This window comes from Pleurodeles waltl, chromosome 7, assembly GCF_031143425.1.
Source record: "Pleurodeles waltl isolate 20211129_DDA chromosome 7, aPleWal1.hap1.20221129, whole genome shotgun sequence".
Taxonomy (NCBI): domain Eukaryota; kingdom Metazoa; phylum Chordata; class Amphibia; order Caudata; family Salamandridae; genus Pleurodeles; species Pleurodeles waltl.
In genome coordinates this window covers 938,607,950-938,625,609 of record NC_090446.1, presented here as the reverse complement: position 1 = coordinate 938,625,609, position 17,660 = coordinate 938,607,950, and the positions used below count along the sequence as shown (strand labels likewise).

At 44.3% G+C, this 17,660-nt stretch overlaps 1 protein-coding gene across 2 annotated transcripts in view; it reads right to left on the bottom strand.

Moving 5' to 3' along the window:
* CYFIP2 (cytoplasmic FMR1 interacting protein 2) overlaps nucleotides 1-17,660 on the bottom strand; it is a 191,463-nt gene that overhangs the window by 79,728 nt on the left and 94,075 nt on the right. For both annotated transcript variants that reach the window (XM_069199646.1, XM_069199644.1), the window contains exons 11-15: nucleotides 16,676-16,793; nucleotides 15,568-15,687; nucleotides 10,882-11,007; nucleotides 7,862-8,028; nucleotides 5,716-5,863 (exon numbers count right to left, since the gene is read on the bottom strand). In XM_069199646.1, the coding sequence (XP_069055747.1) occupies nucleotides 5,716-5,863; nucleotides 7,862-8,028; nucleotides 10,882-11,007; nucleotides 15,568-15,687; nucleotides 16,676-16,793 (679 nt within the window). The remainder of the gene's footprint in view (nucleotides 1-5,715; nucleotides 5,864-7,861; nucleotides 8,029-10,881; nucleotides 11,008-15,567; nucleotides 15,688-16,675; nucleotides 16,794-17,660) is intronic.

The following is a 17,660-nucleotide window of genomic DNA, read 5'->3' as shown; positions in this document are numbered from 1 at the left end:
GCCATCCCGTGAGGACCAGCTTGGTCACCTCTGGAGTGGATTTCGGAATCGCGCCTCCATACAGGGCGTTGAAAACCCCGTTGTAACCCATCTCATGAAGTTCCAGTCTGTATGCGGGATCGGTCCAACCCCCGGCTAGCCAGTCGTTAATCACTAGTAGATGCATAGCTAGGTAGTAGAAATAAATGTTAGACATCCCCAATCCCCCGTCATAGACGTTTCTTTGACTCGTGGCTAGAGCTAGTTTGGGGCGCGAGCCATGCCACAAAAATTGGTGTGCAATAGCCTCGACCTCGTTGAACCATTTCCGAGGGATTAGGTGCGGGAAGTTTTGTAGTTGGTATAGGAATCTGGGGAGTACCATCATTTTGTATAGAGCTATTCTCCCCAACGTGTTGAGTGGTAGATTCCGCCAGCGTTGGAGGTCCTTCCTAGAGTTTTTAAGAAGTGGTGTGATGTTCAGTTCCCAGGCTAGCTCTGGGAGCAGGGCTATGTGGACGCCCAGATATTTAAAACTATTGCGGCGGATTGGGATGTTGTCCTGCCAGCTAACACAGTCTCTCGAGGGGTGTAGTGGGATCAGTAGGGATTTGTTAGCGTTCAGGGTAAGCCCCGAGGCTTGTGAGAAGAGCTCTAGGAGTTCTAGGACCCGCGGGCCGCTCATTGTCGGGTTGGAGAGGTAAAGGAGGAGGTCATCAGCATACAATGCCACTCTGTCCTCTGGACCCGTAGGCCATACCCAGCCTGTTATCAGTGGGTCTTCTCTCAGCAATTTTGCCAGGGGCTCAATTGCCAGGGCGAAGAGTAACGGTGATAGGGGGCAACCCTGGCGGGTCCCGCGACGGATGGGGAATGGATCGGATGACACCCCGTTCACCTGAATACGAGCAGTCGGGTCGGAGTAAAGTAGTTTTACTAGGTTTCGGAACTTAGGTCCAAAACCGTTTTTCTTTAAGACGTGTTCTAGGTACGTCCAGTCCACAGTGTCAAAGGCTTTCTCAAAATCTATTAGCAGGAGCACAAGGGGGGACCTGGTCAAGGTGTCACGTCGAGCTAGGGCATTGTGCAACCTTCTAATGCAATGTCTAGTGCTGCGTGAGGGCATGAAGCCGCACTGGTCTGGATGTACTAGCGAGGGGAGCACTTCCCTTATCCTATTGGCCAGTAATGTTGAGAGCACTTTAATTTCCGCATTTATCAGGGAGATGGGCCTATAGGCTGATCGGTCGGGCGCCGGTGGGCTCGTCTTCGGAATCACCACTATTGTGGCCTGGTCTATTTCTGCGGGGAAGCGTCCTTTTTCTGTTGCTTCGATAAACATGTTAAGCAGATGAGGACCTAAAATGTCCCCACATTTGCTGTAGAGCTCGGCTGGAAAGCCATCCGGCCCAGGAGTTTTGCCCGATGCTAGCCTGGACATGGCCGTTGTTATTTCGGCCAGAGTTATGGGTTCCTCCAGGACCTCCTTGACTGTCTGCGGGATTTTAGGGAGGATTATGTCGTCTAGTAGGGGAGACTCCCTTTCAATTTGCGGGCGGGGGCGCTCAGCGTATAGCTGGGCGTAGTATGAGGCAAAGCTCTTAGCGATTTCCCAGGGGGTCCTCGCAATTGAGCCCGCCCCGTCCGCGACCTCCGGGATAACTCTGTCGGCTAGCGGCCGTGAGGCCAGCCAGTGCAGGAGTTTGCCATTTTTATCGCCCCATCCATACACACGAGCCGCCGACGCCCTCCATGTGTGTTTCGCGGCTTCGAACACCAGTTGTCTTATTTCTTCTCTAACCATTGTTAAACGCCTCAAGGCAGATGCTAATGCCACTGTAGTCCCTGACTGCTCCAGGGCCAGGGCTTTGGCTTCAAGGGTTGTCACTTGTAATTCTCGAGCTCGTTCGCGAGCGCGCACACGGTACTTGGCATAGCCTCTGAGTGTGGCTTTACAAGCCGCCCAAACTATGCCTGGGGATTGTACAGACCCCAGATTTTGCGCAAAGTACTGAGTGAGGTGGTCTCTTATTTCAAGAATGAATTTGTTATTCTGCAAGTACCATGCGTTCATGCGCCACATGGGATGCTGATTTGGGGCTATGTCCCCTATTCGGATTCTGACTGGAGAGTGATCCGAGACTCCCCGAGATAATACCTCAGCGCCAGTGACTCTAGGAACATCCAGGGCGGGCATGAGCACCAGATCAATTCTTGCCTGAGATTGGTGAGCCGCTGAAGTGTGTGTGTATTGTCGTGTTTTGGGGTGCCATGTCCTCCAAACGTCGCACAGGGCTAGACTCGTTGCCCAACCTTTTAATTTGGCTGCTCTCCCTACTCGGGTGGAAGAACTTGGTCCAGATACGTCTATCTTAGGATCTAGGACCGAATTAAAGTCCCCTCCAATAAGTGTGAGCCCCTGTGGGAGACCTACAATCGTCCGGCGGAGAGTTGATAGGAATATGTCAAAGCCAGTTGGGGGAGCGTACACACATATGAAATTTATTGGTGACCCATGTAGTATACCGGTTACTGTTACAAATCTACCCTGTGGGTCTGACTGTGTGGCTGTAATCACTATGGGTAATGAACGATGGAATAAGATGGCCACCCTTCTGGAACCTCTCGAGAAACCTGCATGGAAAGCTTTGTCAAACCCTCCCCGTGCTAGGATAGGGCATTTAGTTCCCAATAGGTGGGTTTCCTGCAAGAGGACCACTAAAGGGGCATACCTGCGCAGGGTGTTGAACACTGCAGATCTTTTGATTTTATCTAAGAGGCCATTAACATTCCATTAGAGAATCTGTGTCAGTGCGGGGACCATGTGTGCCATAGTTGCGTTACAGGGATTCGGAGAACTGACCAGAGGGCCAGAGATAGGCACCTTGAGTGGAAGGGATCTATGCGGTGGGTGTATGTATTGCTATAGTAACTTATCACAAACCATTCACTAAGCCCTAACGTGAGCTTTAAACTTCCCAACTCCCCCCCACCCATACTTCTACCCTTGAAGCATCTGTCGCCCTACTGCCCAACGGGGCCAACGCAGCCGTGCAGACTGCCATCGAGTGGAGTGGTGGACCCCTCCTGTGTCGGATCAATTGCAGTTGATTAATGAAAAGTCCCTGTCCGTAATAAAGTTGTTGGGGTGCTTGGCATAGTAACGCCGCGGGCGTGCAGCGCACCAATCACGTGGACACCATCTAGTTCTGTTAGTGTTGACCAATGCAGAAGAAGCTCAGTGCACGAAGATTAGAGTCAATCAAGTTCGGGAGACTGGCTCAAACGGTTCACTCGCTGCTCCTCCCTCGAGGTCTGGTCTCCAGGTTGAGCCGCTGGTCCCTCCCCCGGTGTGGGGGTCAGGATCGGATCATTATTCTCGACTGTTTGGGTATTAGAGCCTTCCTCCTCTGGATCTAGTTCGCTTTCGACCTTTCCGCTCGATCTCCTGCATGCTTGGACGTGCCGTCCGGAGGCTTCCAGACGGGTTAGTTGGACCCCTTTGGTTTCCGATACCTTCTTCCGTCAACCAGTCCCATGCCTCCTCAGGTGACTCGAAGAAGTGTGCTTTGCCGGCAAGGATTACTTTCAGGCGAGCTGGGAAGAGGAGCATATAAGAGAGCTGCATCGCTCTCAGTTTTTGTTTCACCTGTTCATACGATCGGCGTTTGGTTTGAACTTCTCGAGTGTAGTCCGGAAAGACCAAGATTTTCTGGTTGTCCCAGAGGAGGTCAGGGGAGCGCCTGGCTTCCCTGAGGATTGCATCACGGTCTTTAAAGTTAAGGAAGCGCGCAATCATGGGCCTTCGGGGGCCACCCGGGGGGGGGCGCGGGGCCAGGGCTCTATGCGCTCTCTCAATCGCGAACCAAGGTGAAAGAGTGTTCTCCGGCATCCAGGATTTAATCCAGTTTTCTAGAAACTCTGTAGCTTTGCCATCTTCCGCCCCCTCCGGGACACCCACGAAGCGTAAGTTGTTGCGTCTGGAGCGGTTCTCTGCGTCTTCCGCTCTGCGGTGGAGTTCGCCGGTCCTAGTCTGCAGCTGAGCTACCTTGGTTCTAAGGTCAGCCAAGTCATCCAGAAAAATAAAAAAACTTAATGGCCTCCACATTCTGGGAGTCTTCTCTCAGTGTGTGGAGGTCTTTTTGGCTCCTTTTTCCTGTCTCTTATTGGTAGGTGTTCCTGGATAATGACTGGCATAAAAAAAAATAAAAAACTTAACATCCACACCAAAAAGGATGGATGGTTTAAGTGCTTCCTACGACGGCCTCTGCTCCATCGGAGGAAGCATCTCATCAACATAGCTAATGGGGGCTCCATCGACGGAATACTTATGCTCCACCTGACTAAAGGAGGTGGGCGGACAGTCAGTTTTATAGACAGGGTATTCCATTGCGTTTGTGGTAGCCTGTCTGCCAAAATCAAATTCAGTCCCTAAGTTATTTCTGAGATTCCTCCTGTGGAATCACAGCATTAATTGATGCAGTTTGAACATGAGCAACCTATTTGATGTTTCTATTTATTTCTATTAAGATTTGACCTCAAGCAGGGGATCTGGAGTTTGTATGGCAGCACCATTCTATAGGACATTCACCTATGGTGGCAACTGACAGGGATGGAACAGCTCAAACAGAAATAATGCTCTGTAATTGATTTTGTCTGCTGTACCTCTGTGCCATTCTACATAGCGTTTGTAGATTTAGAGAGCGGGCTAGAACATGTTAGATGCAATCCTTAGCTAGCACCATAGGCTAGTAGAAAACCTTCATGAAAACCACTGTGCAAAACATCTCTCTTTTGTCTGCACTATAACTGCTGCTGGGGTGACTGTATGTCAGAATATCATTTACAGATAAACTCTCTGACATACATATTGTATCCTTAATATTGTTTACATACATATTGTCCCATTGGGGGTAATCTTGATATTATTAACACCAATGGAGCAATAATATTGCAAACAATATTAAGGACACAATATTCATTTCCGCCTTCATTCTGACACCGATATTCTGGTACCTTACTAACATCCATTCTGCCCACCTCTTTTTTCCTTGAATATCCTTTCTGTTGGCTTTGTCTTATCATTGTTGATGTCACTTTGTACTTGCCAGTGAGTGTGTGATCCCAAAATCTTTGGGGTATACATGCCCCTCTTTACTATTAACAAAAAATACCTTTGAAGGAAGAGTTTTTAAAGGGGTATTTAGTCGCCTGGGCTGCATTGTTGACAGTAAGAATGGCTCAGTGAGTTAAATACTTATGACTGAAAAATGTAGTAATCTGCAGAACAATGTAGTAATCTGCAGAACATTAATTTGAATCTAGGCAATTTAGTAAATAGTTTTTCATAAAATGCTGAATTCTTACTTTTCTGGTTAATGCTTTGTGTTTTTTCATTCTCTGAAAGATTTATTAACTATACTTGGATACCTGTATCTATCAGGATACGCTTTGCTTGTGCTACATTCTACCCGGTCGATAGAAGACAACAAAGCTTCAGATTCCACTCTTTACATCTTGCTCAGTTCCTCCTATATTTGTTTAGCTTCATAAGCGGAAACAGATTAACTCCGGAGTATGCAGTGATGAACCCCTTTATTATGATCACTGTTGACAAGGATTTAATTTATCAAGATAATTTCCACTGCACTTGTTACCACAGTACTTTGTTACCCACCTTTTCATTCAAAGTTGCTTACTCTGCTGAGGGCCCATCGATAGATGTAATGGTCATACCTGAGTGCTCGAGGGTCCCACTGCTCGCCGTGGGACCTTAATTTCAAATCCTCCCTTGGGGTCCTTCTCTCCTCTGAGGCATGGGTCATTGGAAGGCTCCCGACTCCCTTCCCAGTCACAGATTGTCTTCCGAATTGCTTGGAGGACACTATGGGAATGGCAGTTATTGCAAAGCTTTCAGTCACCACAAAAATAAGTTACAGAAAAGTATCAAGGCATTATTTTATAGCTTAAACATGTGTACCCTATCCTAGTATCTCATAACTTTGTTTAGTGGGACGTAATTCAAAACCCCAACGAAGCAAACCTGCCAATTCCTAGACACAAGGAATGTAATATCCTAACCTCTTCCAGTGTTTTGGGAACAACACCCACATTTAATTTCTAAACACTCTAACCTGTTTAATGAAAAATGTTAGTCTTCTTTAGCTGGAATTGCTGCTTTTAGTGCTTTCCAAGCAATGTGGATCCCTGCATTTCTGAATTAAGTCCTGTGTCCTCAATAACATCCACTCCAGTGTCATCCATAGAGGTAATTGTAATCCTTCATCATTTCCTATTTGATGCCTTCTACATTTTCACGTGTAATGTCACTCTGCCTTAGCCAACCCATCCAATTTGTCCCATTTGAATGCCACCACTTTGTCATCCTGTCCTGTTCAATGCACTTCACTTTTCTCTGTCTCCCATGAAAGTGTCACTCCACAACATTTAAGCGCATTTTGTGCCCTTCTGTCCAATGCTAATCTCTTCAAACATTGTTTCGTCCGATGTCCCTCTGACGTATCCAGCACACTGCCAATGCAATTCAGCTGGTCTTCAACCAGTTCTACACATCAAAAAAATAATTTTAGTCTCAATGAAACGTTTGACAGTCTTTCACACCAGAGATCATCAAGTCCTACAGGACACCCTCGAAACCTACATGGGCATTTCTGAAACAGTACTCCTCTTTTCTAAAAAATAAATAAATATAAGACATGAACATTTCAAAATCACCCCCCTCTCCACCAAAAATGGAGTCCCCTAAGGCTCAACTGTCACCCAGTGATAATTAACCTCTGGTCACAGCCCTTGGGGAAACTTCAGACTGAACAACACACCTGCTTACACCAGTACAGCTATGGCACACACATTTCTCAAAGTGTAATTGGCAACTGCCTACACAGCATGCAATCGTGTCTGTTGCCATTCTATCACTAAATCATAGAATTGCTCAACAACCTTCACAGAATAACTCTCCTACACAATCTTACATTTTGACCCATGCCTCACTTTCAAAGATCAGCTAAAAACATTCCCATACAGCATGAGACTGTGTGAGCAGTGAAGAACAACCATTCACACCAAAGCACACATCATATCCAATGTAGAAACTTTTGTTATCACTTATTGGTGTGAGTAATACCCTACTAAATTATCTCCCTGACATCACCCGTTCCACTCTATAAACTGACTTCCCTGAAGCCAAATGCTTGATCACCTGTCGGTAAAGTTTGAACAGCATCACCCCATACTCGGGATCTGAACTGGCTTTCTTGTCTAGTATGAATTAAATGTGTGTCTCTAAGTATTGTCTAAACACCTGTCCCACCCGTAGCTCAAACCTACTTTTACTAGAGAACCCCAAGAGTAGGAACGAGGAAACAAGTTTTCTTAATGCTGCCCTCACACTCTGGAAAGGTCTCTTCCTCCACCTGAGGCTGTCCCTCTCATACCTGACAACCAAATGCAAAGCTTAAGCCCCTTTTTCTCAGTTGCACAGGCAAATCAGTCAATCTTCACAGAATATGTGTACATATAGGTAACAGGAATGTAGGACCCACCCCTTGTTATTCTTGTGAATGTATGATTAATCTTCTAATGATCAAACTATAATATTTTAAATACTCACTTTTGTAAATGTCCATTATAGATATTTAACCGGCATGTGACATTGCACAGTGTCTGGGTCTAGTTCCCCACAATGTAGATACCCACTAGAAACAAAATAATTAACACCTGCATTCCATCATTGTGTCTGCCTAACTCCCAGTGATGGACTCTATCAGATGTAGTAGGAACTGTCACACTCTCTTGTTGGCCATTCCCCACCTTCAGATCCCAGGAACCCCATCTTTCTGCAATTCCCATTCCTTCTGTTCACCTGATCAGAACATTCTTCTTCTTCCGTACAGCTTGTCTGAGAGGCTCCCTCAGGGTCACCTGGGCAAAGTCCTGCAGTGCCGCGTAGATGGTGTTTCTGATGGCCTGGTTAAAGACACTTTCCATCCGACCCATGAGCACCTGCAAACCTTTGATCATGGCGATAACCTGGAATATGGAGAAATGGGGCCCAATGAGGGGGCACACCAGCAAACGAATAGCACAGGACCAAGGTCAAGAGACCATTAAGCACTCAGACGCCAAAGCATAACGTAGGACTTTGCAGACCACTCTTGCAGAAACTACAGACATTAAATAATTTACCTGCTGGGCACCTTGAGACATGACAGAGCTCAGAGTGGCAACTGAAAGACTGTTTATGGCAGAAACAGAAGAAGAACAAGGGGCTTGTAGGCCACCCAATGTAGGGAAGACTGAGGCTCATGAAAAAGTTAACAAAAAATGTCTGTAACAACCATTTTGCCACTACTATACTAGATTCACTGCACAAAGAAAACACAATACCAAACATGCAGAACAGAGAGACAACACAAAAGGGTGGGTTATCAGAGGAGGAGGAGAGACAGGAGAGAAACGTGAGACAGAAAATACTGGGAGTCACAGAAGGGAAGGAGTGAGGCAACAGAAAAAGGGAGAAGCAACAGTGGATGGAAGAGAAGAGAGATGTCATAGTGGGGAGATATCAGAGATTTGGAGCAACAGCAGAGAAAGAGAGAAAATACAGAGAATATGTGATTGTATAACAGGAGAGAATGCAGGGTAAGAGAAGCAGCGCAACAGAGAGACATCAGAAAATTTGAAAGACAATAAACAACAGGAGAGATAGAAGACAGCAGAATAGATTGCGAAGACATGAAAAAGCACATGGAAAATAGTAAAGGACTGAATGGACAGCTAAAAATAGGTGATGCAAAATTGTATACAGACATTAGAATAAAAAGGTATCAGAACAATATAAGGACAGCAACTGTATGCTATGGAGTGGAGATGCATAGGCACAGCAAATAGAAGACACTAAGGGCCAGATGTAGCAAAGGTTTTTACCCATTCTGTGCCTATGGGAAAAAGTGTTCGTACATATGGCCCTAGAAGACACAGCACGGAAAAGGTGTGGCACAGGGTTAAGATAAAAGAGAATGGTAGAGGCAGCCGAGAAAGCAAGAAATGACACACAAGGGGCAAGATAACCAGAGAAGGTGTCAGGCAGCAGAGAATGAAAGAGACCACAAGGAAACAAAAAGATAACAGTGAGGAGTATGGGCAGAAAAGACAGGGTGAGACAAAAAGAGGATGGGAGAGAAGGTAGAAATGTGTGACAGCAGAGAAGAGTAGAGGTGACAAAGAACAGATAGGAAAGCAGTTTTCAGATAACTAATGTAAGATGCAATACAGACCATGACAGACGTGATAACAACAAATCTAAGGGAACAATTGCCTTGTACATCCCAAAGTTGTGAGATAGGCTACAGAAGCTAGGCATGCAATCTGACTTCTGCACTAAAGATAGATTAATAGTCTGGCCCTTACACTATGGAACAAGGTGTAAAACATACCCTTTACATTTCAGAATCAATATGTAACGTGGCCCTTACTCAAAAGTACGTTGGCAAAAATAAGTTTGCAGTTTGCAGTTTGCACCTTGCACACCACAGCTAAGTGTGTCCTCCTTACACTACTTTGGTAAGTGTGTAATCCACACTTGCAGGCAGGCTATTGAATGTAGCCAAACATAACCCTAAGCTGAGCGTGGAAGCTGACCCAAAGATCAGAGAGTTAGGTTTGCAACCTTCTCTTTACACTCCAAAGTTAACTGTGTGCCCTACACTCTAGAGCTTAGTGTGTAACCTGTTCCTCACAATGTGCAGTCCTAAGTGTGTGATCCACTTATACACTTCATGGTTCAATTCCAAAATATCAAGCCCCAAAAACATGCTACAAAAATATCATATCCAAAATATCATCTTCTAAATTATTGTGAAGTTAAGTAGGTTTAGGTAAGTACAAATTTACTATTCTTAATTCACATCTACATACCGTAAAGATATATATCACCGAGGTACATATATGTGGAGTTAGGAGTAGGAAATCTATGCTTACCTATATATTTTAACCTTCACAATATTTTGGTAGTCTATAATTTGGGTACAAAATGTTTGTATTTTGCAGTGTGATATTTCAAACGTAGTATCCTGGTACTATACAATACTGCAGACCTTACAGTGTAACCCAGCCCCTATCGTTGAAAGCTGCAGGTCTGTAACACATCTATGAAAGCGTCCAAACAAAATGTTCAACCAAATCCTCCAACTACAGAGGTCAGTGTGGAAACCCCCCTTACACTTCTGCCTTATTGTGCTAAGAACCCTGTAGCATGATAGTTGTTCTCATTCATTCATTCATTCATTCATTCAGCCAACCTAGCCATTACACTCCAGAAACAGGGGTTCGGCTAAACCATTACACTCATGAAAAAACAGTGTAACCAAATCTCACACTTCACATCTTAATTTGCAACCCACATATTGCACTCCAGAATCAGGTGTTTAACCCATTCCTTTCACTCCAGACCTAAGCATGGAACCTGAACCTTAAATATAAGAGGCGGAGATGCAACATGGCCCTTACACCACAGAGGCCAGAGTAACCCATCTTTATATTCCAGAAGTTATGCTTAGCTTAGTGTGAAACATGATATTCATAAATCAATGCCACATATGTGAAACCAAACTCAAACCTGACATCAGCATTCCAGGCCAAAATGAGTAAACAGGACATTGCATTCCTGAGGTAATGCATATAAATTCCCTTCGAGCAGCATAATAAACATGTAACCTGCAGCTCTTAAACGATAACAATGATGGATATTCATATGAGGTACGCTAGAACTGGGATGAACTTTTATATGTGAACGTTCTTGTGTCCAATTTTTTCGAGGACACTCCTTGTCAATTCATTGTCTACAGGGTCATGACTGGGGCAAAGCAAGGGGCACACACCAACCTCTACAAACGCAAACTTCTCCTCGCTTGTGTAGTTGTAGCGTGTGGCTCTCTCGTACTCTTCGGCTGTCCCAGGACAGTCTTTGTTACAGAACTTATCCGTGGGATGGACAAGCTTCCAGGAATACTGCAAGGAGAAACACACACAAAGCAGCAAAGGAATTAGATATACCTACTGGGAAAGGGAATCACAAAACCTCACACACCCTACTGATATCCCTGGTAGAGAACAGGCTTTATTAAATGTTTGCCTAGGAACTTCCACACAGTTCTTCTTGCCAGCACTGCAGGACAAGAGAGGATCCCCACCTGCTGACAGTAATGAACTATGGGAAAGGCAGATAACTATTACTTCTTTCCATTGGTTGTCCCCAAAACATCAGCCATTAGGGTACCCATCCGTTGGCACCACTGAAGAGGTCTTTATGTTTTCATTTTGTGTACCATGTGAGTGTAACCCCATATTCCTTATCTGGATTTTATTTTTGCATACTGTGCATTTACTTCAATAATGTTATGTTATAAAACTTTCTTTAAACTGTTCTAGGTAAGTAAATTATAGGCAAGCACCAACATGCTTTGAAATGCACTGCATTCAGAATGGAGCTCATCGATGAATGGATAATGTAAATTATACATGTTCAATCAACTTAAAAATACAAGAACATATATTGATGATATCACAATCATTACATATTCTGAACAAGGGTCCCTCACTGTTTTCAGTCTGGTTTTCCTATTTTCACAGCTTTCTGAAGGTTCTGAATACACAGAAGGCTGAAGTTTGAGTCATGTTTTGAGCTTGCATTTTAGCTCATATAACACTAACACAGACAAATAAAAGCAAGAAACCATATCACACATTTGATACAACAATCTCCAGATACAATGTAAGACAGCTTGTGTTTTACTTAAATAGCTCACTAGCCATGGCAGCTGTGTGAAGAAGCAGAGCATTTTGATGGAGGACGACTGTTATGCGAGAAATAAGAGAACTGAGGCTTCAGAGAGAGGACAAGATGTTATATCCCTTCAGGAGACATGTGCAAACTTGACACCTCAATGTCATCACGGCCTGGGGCTGGTGATGTCATGTGTGATACTATAACTGATGTTTCAGGCCATGTGATTGGTGCATTTATCACAAGACGCAGCTGCAAACTGCACACATCAATAATGTGGGAGGCGATGTCATCTGTGGAACAATTTTTTGAGGTAAACTGTGAGGATTTTGTTTTCAATTAGGTCAGTAAATTAATGTAAGAAAGAACCACACTGAATGTTTACTGCTGTGACCTGTAGAACTGTGAGTAGCACCCATAGGGCCTACGACCATTCTCTCTGGTTAGTACAAGTGACCTTACTGCAAGGTGTATAAGCCCTGGGCATAGCAAACCTTCAAGTGCCAATTGCCTTCAGTGTGAAACTTCATACTGAATCCTCGAGACCAAAGGAAGTAGGTTTTGAGACACCCTAACTGAAACAATATGACCTAAAATGTGCTTAAGTGCACCTCGGGACTGTAACCCTGCAGAAAAATGTGGTATTCTGCAAAATGCCATTTTATGCACTTTTTGGATATTGCTTGTTCCAATCGGGGGCTGTGGTATGGCTGACGTGCATGAAGATAACAAAGTTACAGCATGTGGTTTAGTGCTGTAAAATTGCCTTCCTATCAAAAACTTTCAGACACTCACAGAGTATCAAAGAGCCAGTTTGGATTTAAAAAGGTAATTTTATAACATGCATTAGATTCATATATCTTTTTCATTTTTATTTTACATGTTCTTAGGAAAATTTAATCAGTTTCTTAAGAAATCACAAAAAGATCAAATGTTGAAGTTTTGCGGAACTACTCAGTGTTTTTGCTTTCCCAAAACAATTCCTATTTAAAGCTGAGTGGAAAACACAACTTCTGGAGTTCCCTATGACCTCTCCCCCCTGCAGCCTCTACTTCAATTATGTCCCGATAAAACCTAGTAGAACAAACATTTTCTTTGAAATAGTTTAAGCTGATTGGTCAACTAAAACAAAATTCTAAGTAATTCATAACGTCATTGCTAAAGCAAATAAACTTAAGCAATAGTTTCACTCTTAGCAACTCTGTGAAATGTACTTACAGGCATTTGTGTGTGAGTGCTTGTGTATATGCATATATGCAGCTGTCTATTGACCTTTAAAATTAAGAACATAAAGAAAAGTAGCAAGTGAAGAGTATTTAAAGTAAAAATACAAATGCTTAAAACGAGCAATGATCATTAGATGACCAATATCTGCTTCTGGAGTTGATAAGTTGATGTATGGTCTGTTAATCTGTTCAATGCACGGATCCTCATACATTTTGAGATTTCCATATTTTTACATATTCATGCTAAAGTCCCAGAGTACTGATAGAAATCTAAGCAAGTTGTAGAAGTCAATGAGTACTCCACCTTTGCTACAGGCACCACTGTGTACTGTCCAGCGACCAAGCAACCATCTGGATTGAGTGTGGTAAAAATGTGCTTTAGTACAGGTTAAATACATCTCGTGAAAATGTAGGAGTGTTTGTGTTCTTTTCCGTCCAATGTGCATACTTATTTATTAATGCAGTTTTTATACTAAAGAACTCACATGTGGTGAGAAGCGAATTGGAAAAGTGTAAGTATACCTAACAAGGTTATGGCATATTAGTTGTACACCACTTTCATAATGGCCACGTTAAGGATCACCCATGGTACCATCCTAACTAAGGATGGATGAACTTGCGGAGTTTCACTCTGCAGAATTCCACAGTTACAGAAAAACTCAGTGAGATTCCATGGAATTCCGCCAATGGGTGGAAAATATGCAGCTCAACTGCTTGCACTGCAATTTAATACCAGTAATGCGAGCAGGGCTGAAGATCAGTGCAAACGGCACAATGAGTTGTGCAACAGTGTGCGGCCATTTGGGTTGATTTTGCAGCAAATCTACTCGAACAGCAGCCCTCTGACTGCGACCACTCATGCACACTGGTCACTGCTCAAGTTACAAAATGACACTTGCGGATGCTAAATCTCGCTCTCGCTCACACTTGCCAGCTCGCATATTCTAAAGCCTTGCAGAAGAAAAATTTCGGCCTTCAGCGAACGACAAAATTTAGCCACAGCCTTCCGTTAAAGAGTAAAGTGAAGTGACTGAAATTCTTCCAATTTACGGGCGGAATGGAATATTTCACCTACTCCCACTCCTAATCCTAACCTAAACCTAATAGAATGGAAAATGTGTCCCACTGGCACACTTCTAAAGTACTAATGATGATTTAGGGTCAGACAAGTGCTTAAATATCTTCGCTGCTGTTACAGCGGTTCCTCTGAAAGCACAGAGATCACAGCTGGGCTGGCGATGATCTCTAGATTCGACGGGCGGTAGTCAGTCATGCTGGAGGATGAGATGTCCTCCGCCACCCTGATAGAGGGCGATCTGTCCACCAAACTTTTACCCGATCCTCTTGTCTTTTTCACTCCACCCAGTAAGGAGTAACCCGTGCCTTGAGAACAGTGCATTAATGAAAGGTGTAGCACTCTTTGAATCAGCCCCTCTGTCTTCCATAGTGCAGGAATGTACTGTAAGTCACTGCACCCAGGGCCGGTTTTAGGGTGCTGAATCGGGTGCAGTTGCACCCATCGCTGACTTTGCTGGGGGCAGTGTATCTAAAAATAACTTATGGGTTTAAAAGCATGCTAACTTCCTTGTACATCCAGCAGTTTTCAGACAACAATAAAAATGTCAAGGTAACTGTGGTGATTAATGTTCCTGCTGGTAAGACATCGGAATTTCATCAGGTGGCAGTTTTGACTCATCATAGTACCACAAATGGTTAATGTGCCTGCCACAAAGAATGTGTACCTCAGAACTGATTGTGAGTGAACTATGCGTAGCGCTATAAAAAATGAAATCTAAAGATGAAGGGAACTGCTGGTAGGTGGTAGTGAGGGAATTCGTGGAGAAGGAGGTTAATGGGGGGCTGCCAAGAAAGACTGTTGCACCGTGCTCCGTCAGTACTAAGCCAGCAGTGACTGCAACATCATGCAGGAGAAGGTCTGCCCATTTCAGAAGGTGCCCTCAGGTGGTGCATAGACTGTGCACCACCACTTTGTGGCACAGACAGTGCACCCTATGAAGGCCATTTTTCGCCTGCACCTGTGCCCATAATATGGTGTGGGTGCACAGGCAAAGTGTTTCAGTTTTTTGCATGAGGTCACACACACATGGAAATGAGGGAATGTCCCCTTCGGATTGCACAAGCACTACATGTGGGCCTACGCTATCTGCATTGCAGAAGCTGATGGGTCGGACTTTTTGGTTTCTTCTGTAATACCAAAGAACCCTGGGGGAGAAAATAGCAGGTGCAGGATTCTGTGAATCAAAATTTTAGAATTATGATCTATGTTTTTGCAGTTGTAAATGTAATTTGTGGCCACATGAACGTTTGTGATGAGTATGAAAAGTTTTAGTGTCATTCTAAGTAATAACACATTCTCCTCTAAATGTATACGTTTGTATATAACCCCTGATCCTACAATCCACACATTTTTAAATGCTCACTAGTTCCTTGCTATGAGGTCCACAGAAATGTGTAAGTAAAAGTTTCGAGGCCACACTACCTTCATCCTGCATATAATGAGGGTTCTCCCCACCCCACCGTCACATGCCTACTACTTACCACTTCCATGACATGGGCGCTCCACTTGGACAGTAGCTGAAGACCACGTAAGGCTAGGTCAAAGAGCTCTCTGTACTCTTCGTCTGACTTCTGGCTGTCAAGCCCAGAGCCAGTCACCACCTGTGAAACAATGACATAGGACAGGCCAAAGTGCAGAGCAAGAATTAATATTGAATTAGCACACATCTCCATTGCGGCTCACTTTTGGATGGACACATGTTGACCGCGGAGTTACACAAGGTCTAAGGGAAAAGGAAAAAAACTACACCTTATAACTCCAGGTTGGATAATTGTTCTCCTTTTATGGGACGTCATTAATTCACTGTTGTCCTCAGAATTCTTGCTACTATTGTCATTCTGTCTTCCCTAAATTGGCCATGGTTAGCTTTCCTTTGCCTACTGTTTATTATTTTTAATAGTTATATTACTGTGGCCCTTGTGCACCTCCTTACCGCCCTCATACTCCTTCCTATATGGGGGGCATCCTCGTGCCATTCTTCTCCCTGCCTCTTAACTGCCCTCTTAGTATCATCGCTTTAATATAGCTTTCTTCCACCCACTTGATTTCCCATCTTACTTGGAATTTCCTTTTCATAAAATAATCTTGCCCGTTTCTCAAGCATCTCCTTGTCTTTCCCCTTCTCTATACACACTCATTTCACCCACAGGACCCACTAAGCTCAATGTTGCTACAGAGCTCTCCTCTATGGGATCTGCTGTCATCTCACTGATACTGTCCCCCTTCCCTTTCAGCCCACCACTCACTTGCCACATACTGTCCCTACGTAACCCTTTCCTCACTGTTGCTTTATTACTTTTACTCTCGAGGCTCTCCCTTTCCCATGTTCTCCTCCCTTTAACTCCACTGTTACCTCACAAGAGCTGAAGGTCTTTCATCTCAAGACCCTTTTTTTCTTTAGTGTCAGCTTTACCTTTTGCTACTGTAGCCCCTCAATGGTTCCTCCTCCGCACCATGACTTGCTGGTGATGAGTCTCTTTTCATGGGCAATAAGTCATCTTTCAGTGCTGAGCCCTTCCAGACCATGGCTTATCACTGTCGATAAAATCCTTACCCCCATGCACCATTGTGTCCAGGGTTCAGTCTTACCTCACTGTTGCTGTAGCGAGCTAGCTCAGAGATGAATCGGATGTGGTCGTCTCGGATCTGCACCATCTGCTCACAGATGTTGTACTGGGGACTGATACTGCTCTGGGTGCAGGTCCACCTGGGCAGGAAAGCAAAACCTGTAAGAGAGGCTGAGAGGCATAGGGGCTGGGTGGGAGTCGCCTGCTAAAGGGAGAAGATGGTCCAAGGGAACAGCAGCCAGAATACCAAATTAAGGTTGGTCAGGAGATCTTTCAAGTGAAAGGGCAGAGGTATCGGACATGAAGTTCAGTAAGTTGAGGAAAGAAGTTATAGAGTAGAAAAAACACTTGATGGTAGGGAACACAAACTGAGATATGTTGAGGGGGCTCGGGGCAACTACCAAGATTAATTAGGAAGGCAGAGTTAAACCAGGTAATAAGTAGAGAGGGTGCTGTGGATCACTGGCGAAAGGTATGTAGAAGTCACTGGGCAAGGAGGGGGCCCAGAGGTACGTTTCGCCCCACAATGATTCCATGTAGGCAAGATGGTTGTCAAATAACCTTCCATGTTAAGACAGAAACCTCCTGGCCTACATCTAGTGATGACTCTGCCGTTTCACTATTTTTGGCCAGAACCTGCTGCACAGCTACATCACTGGTTGCATCTTGCCCACAATGTGAGTTAGCTGGTCATCGTGCCACATAGCAGACCAAATTCTACTGGAAATCACTCTTCCTTTAGTACACTACTCAAGATAGTGCTCCCAGCTATTATATCCACCCTCTCGAATAAACAGCATCCCCGCTTTAAAAATGTACCCCACCGCCCAAACCCCAGGGACGCCTTTCTGTCTTTAAAAGAGAATAAGAGTACTCACACCTTTACTAGATCCCCCATACCTCACCTCTCTCTAGAAACATCATCCAACCACTGTCCATGTGCTCACATATTAACATGATTATCACTCCTCTACAGTGTTTAGTAACACAATTAGTCAAGTCCCTTG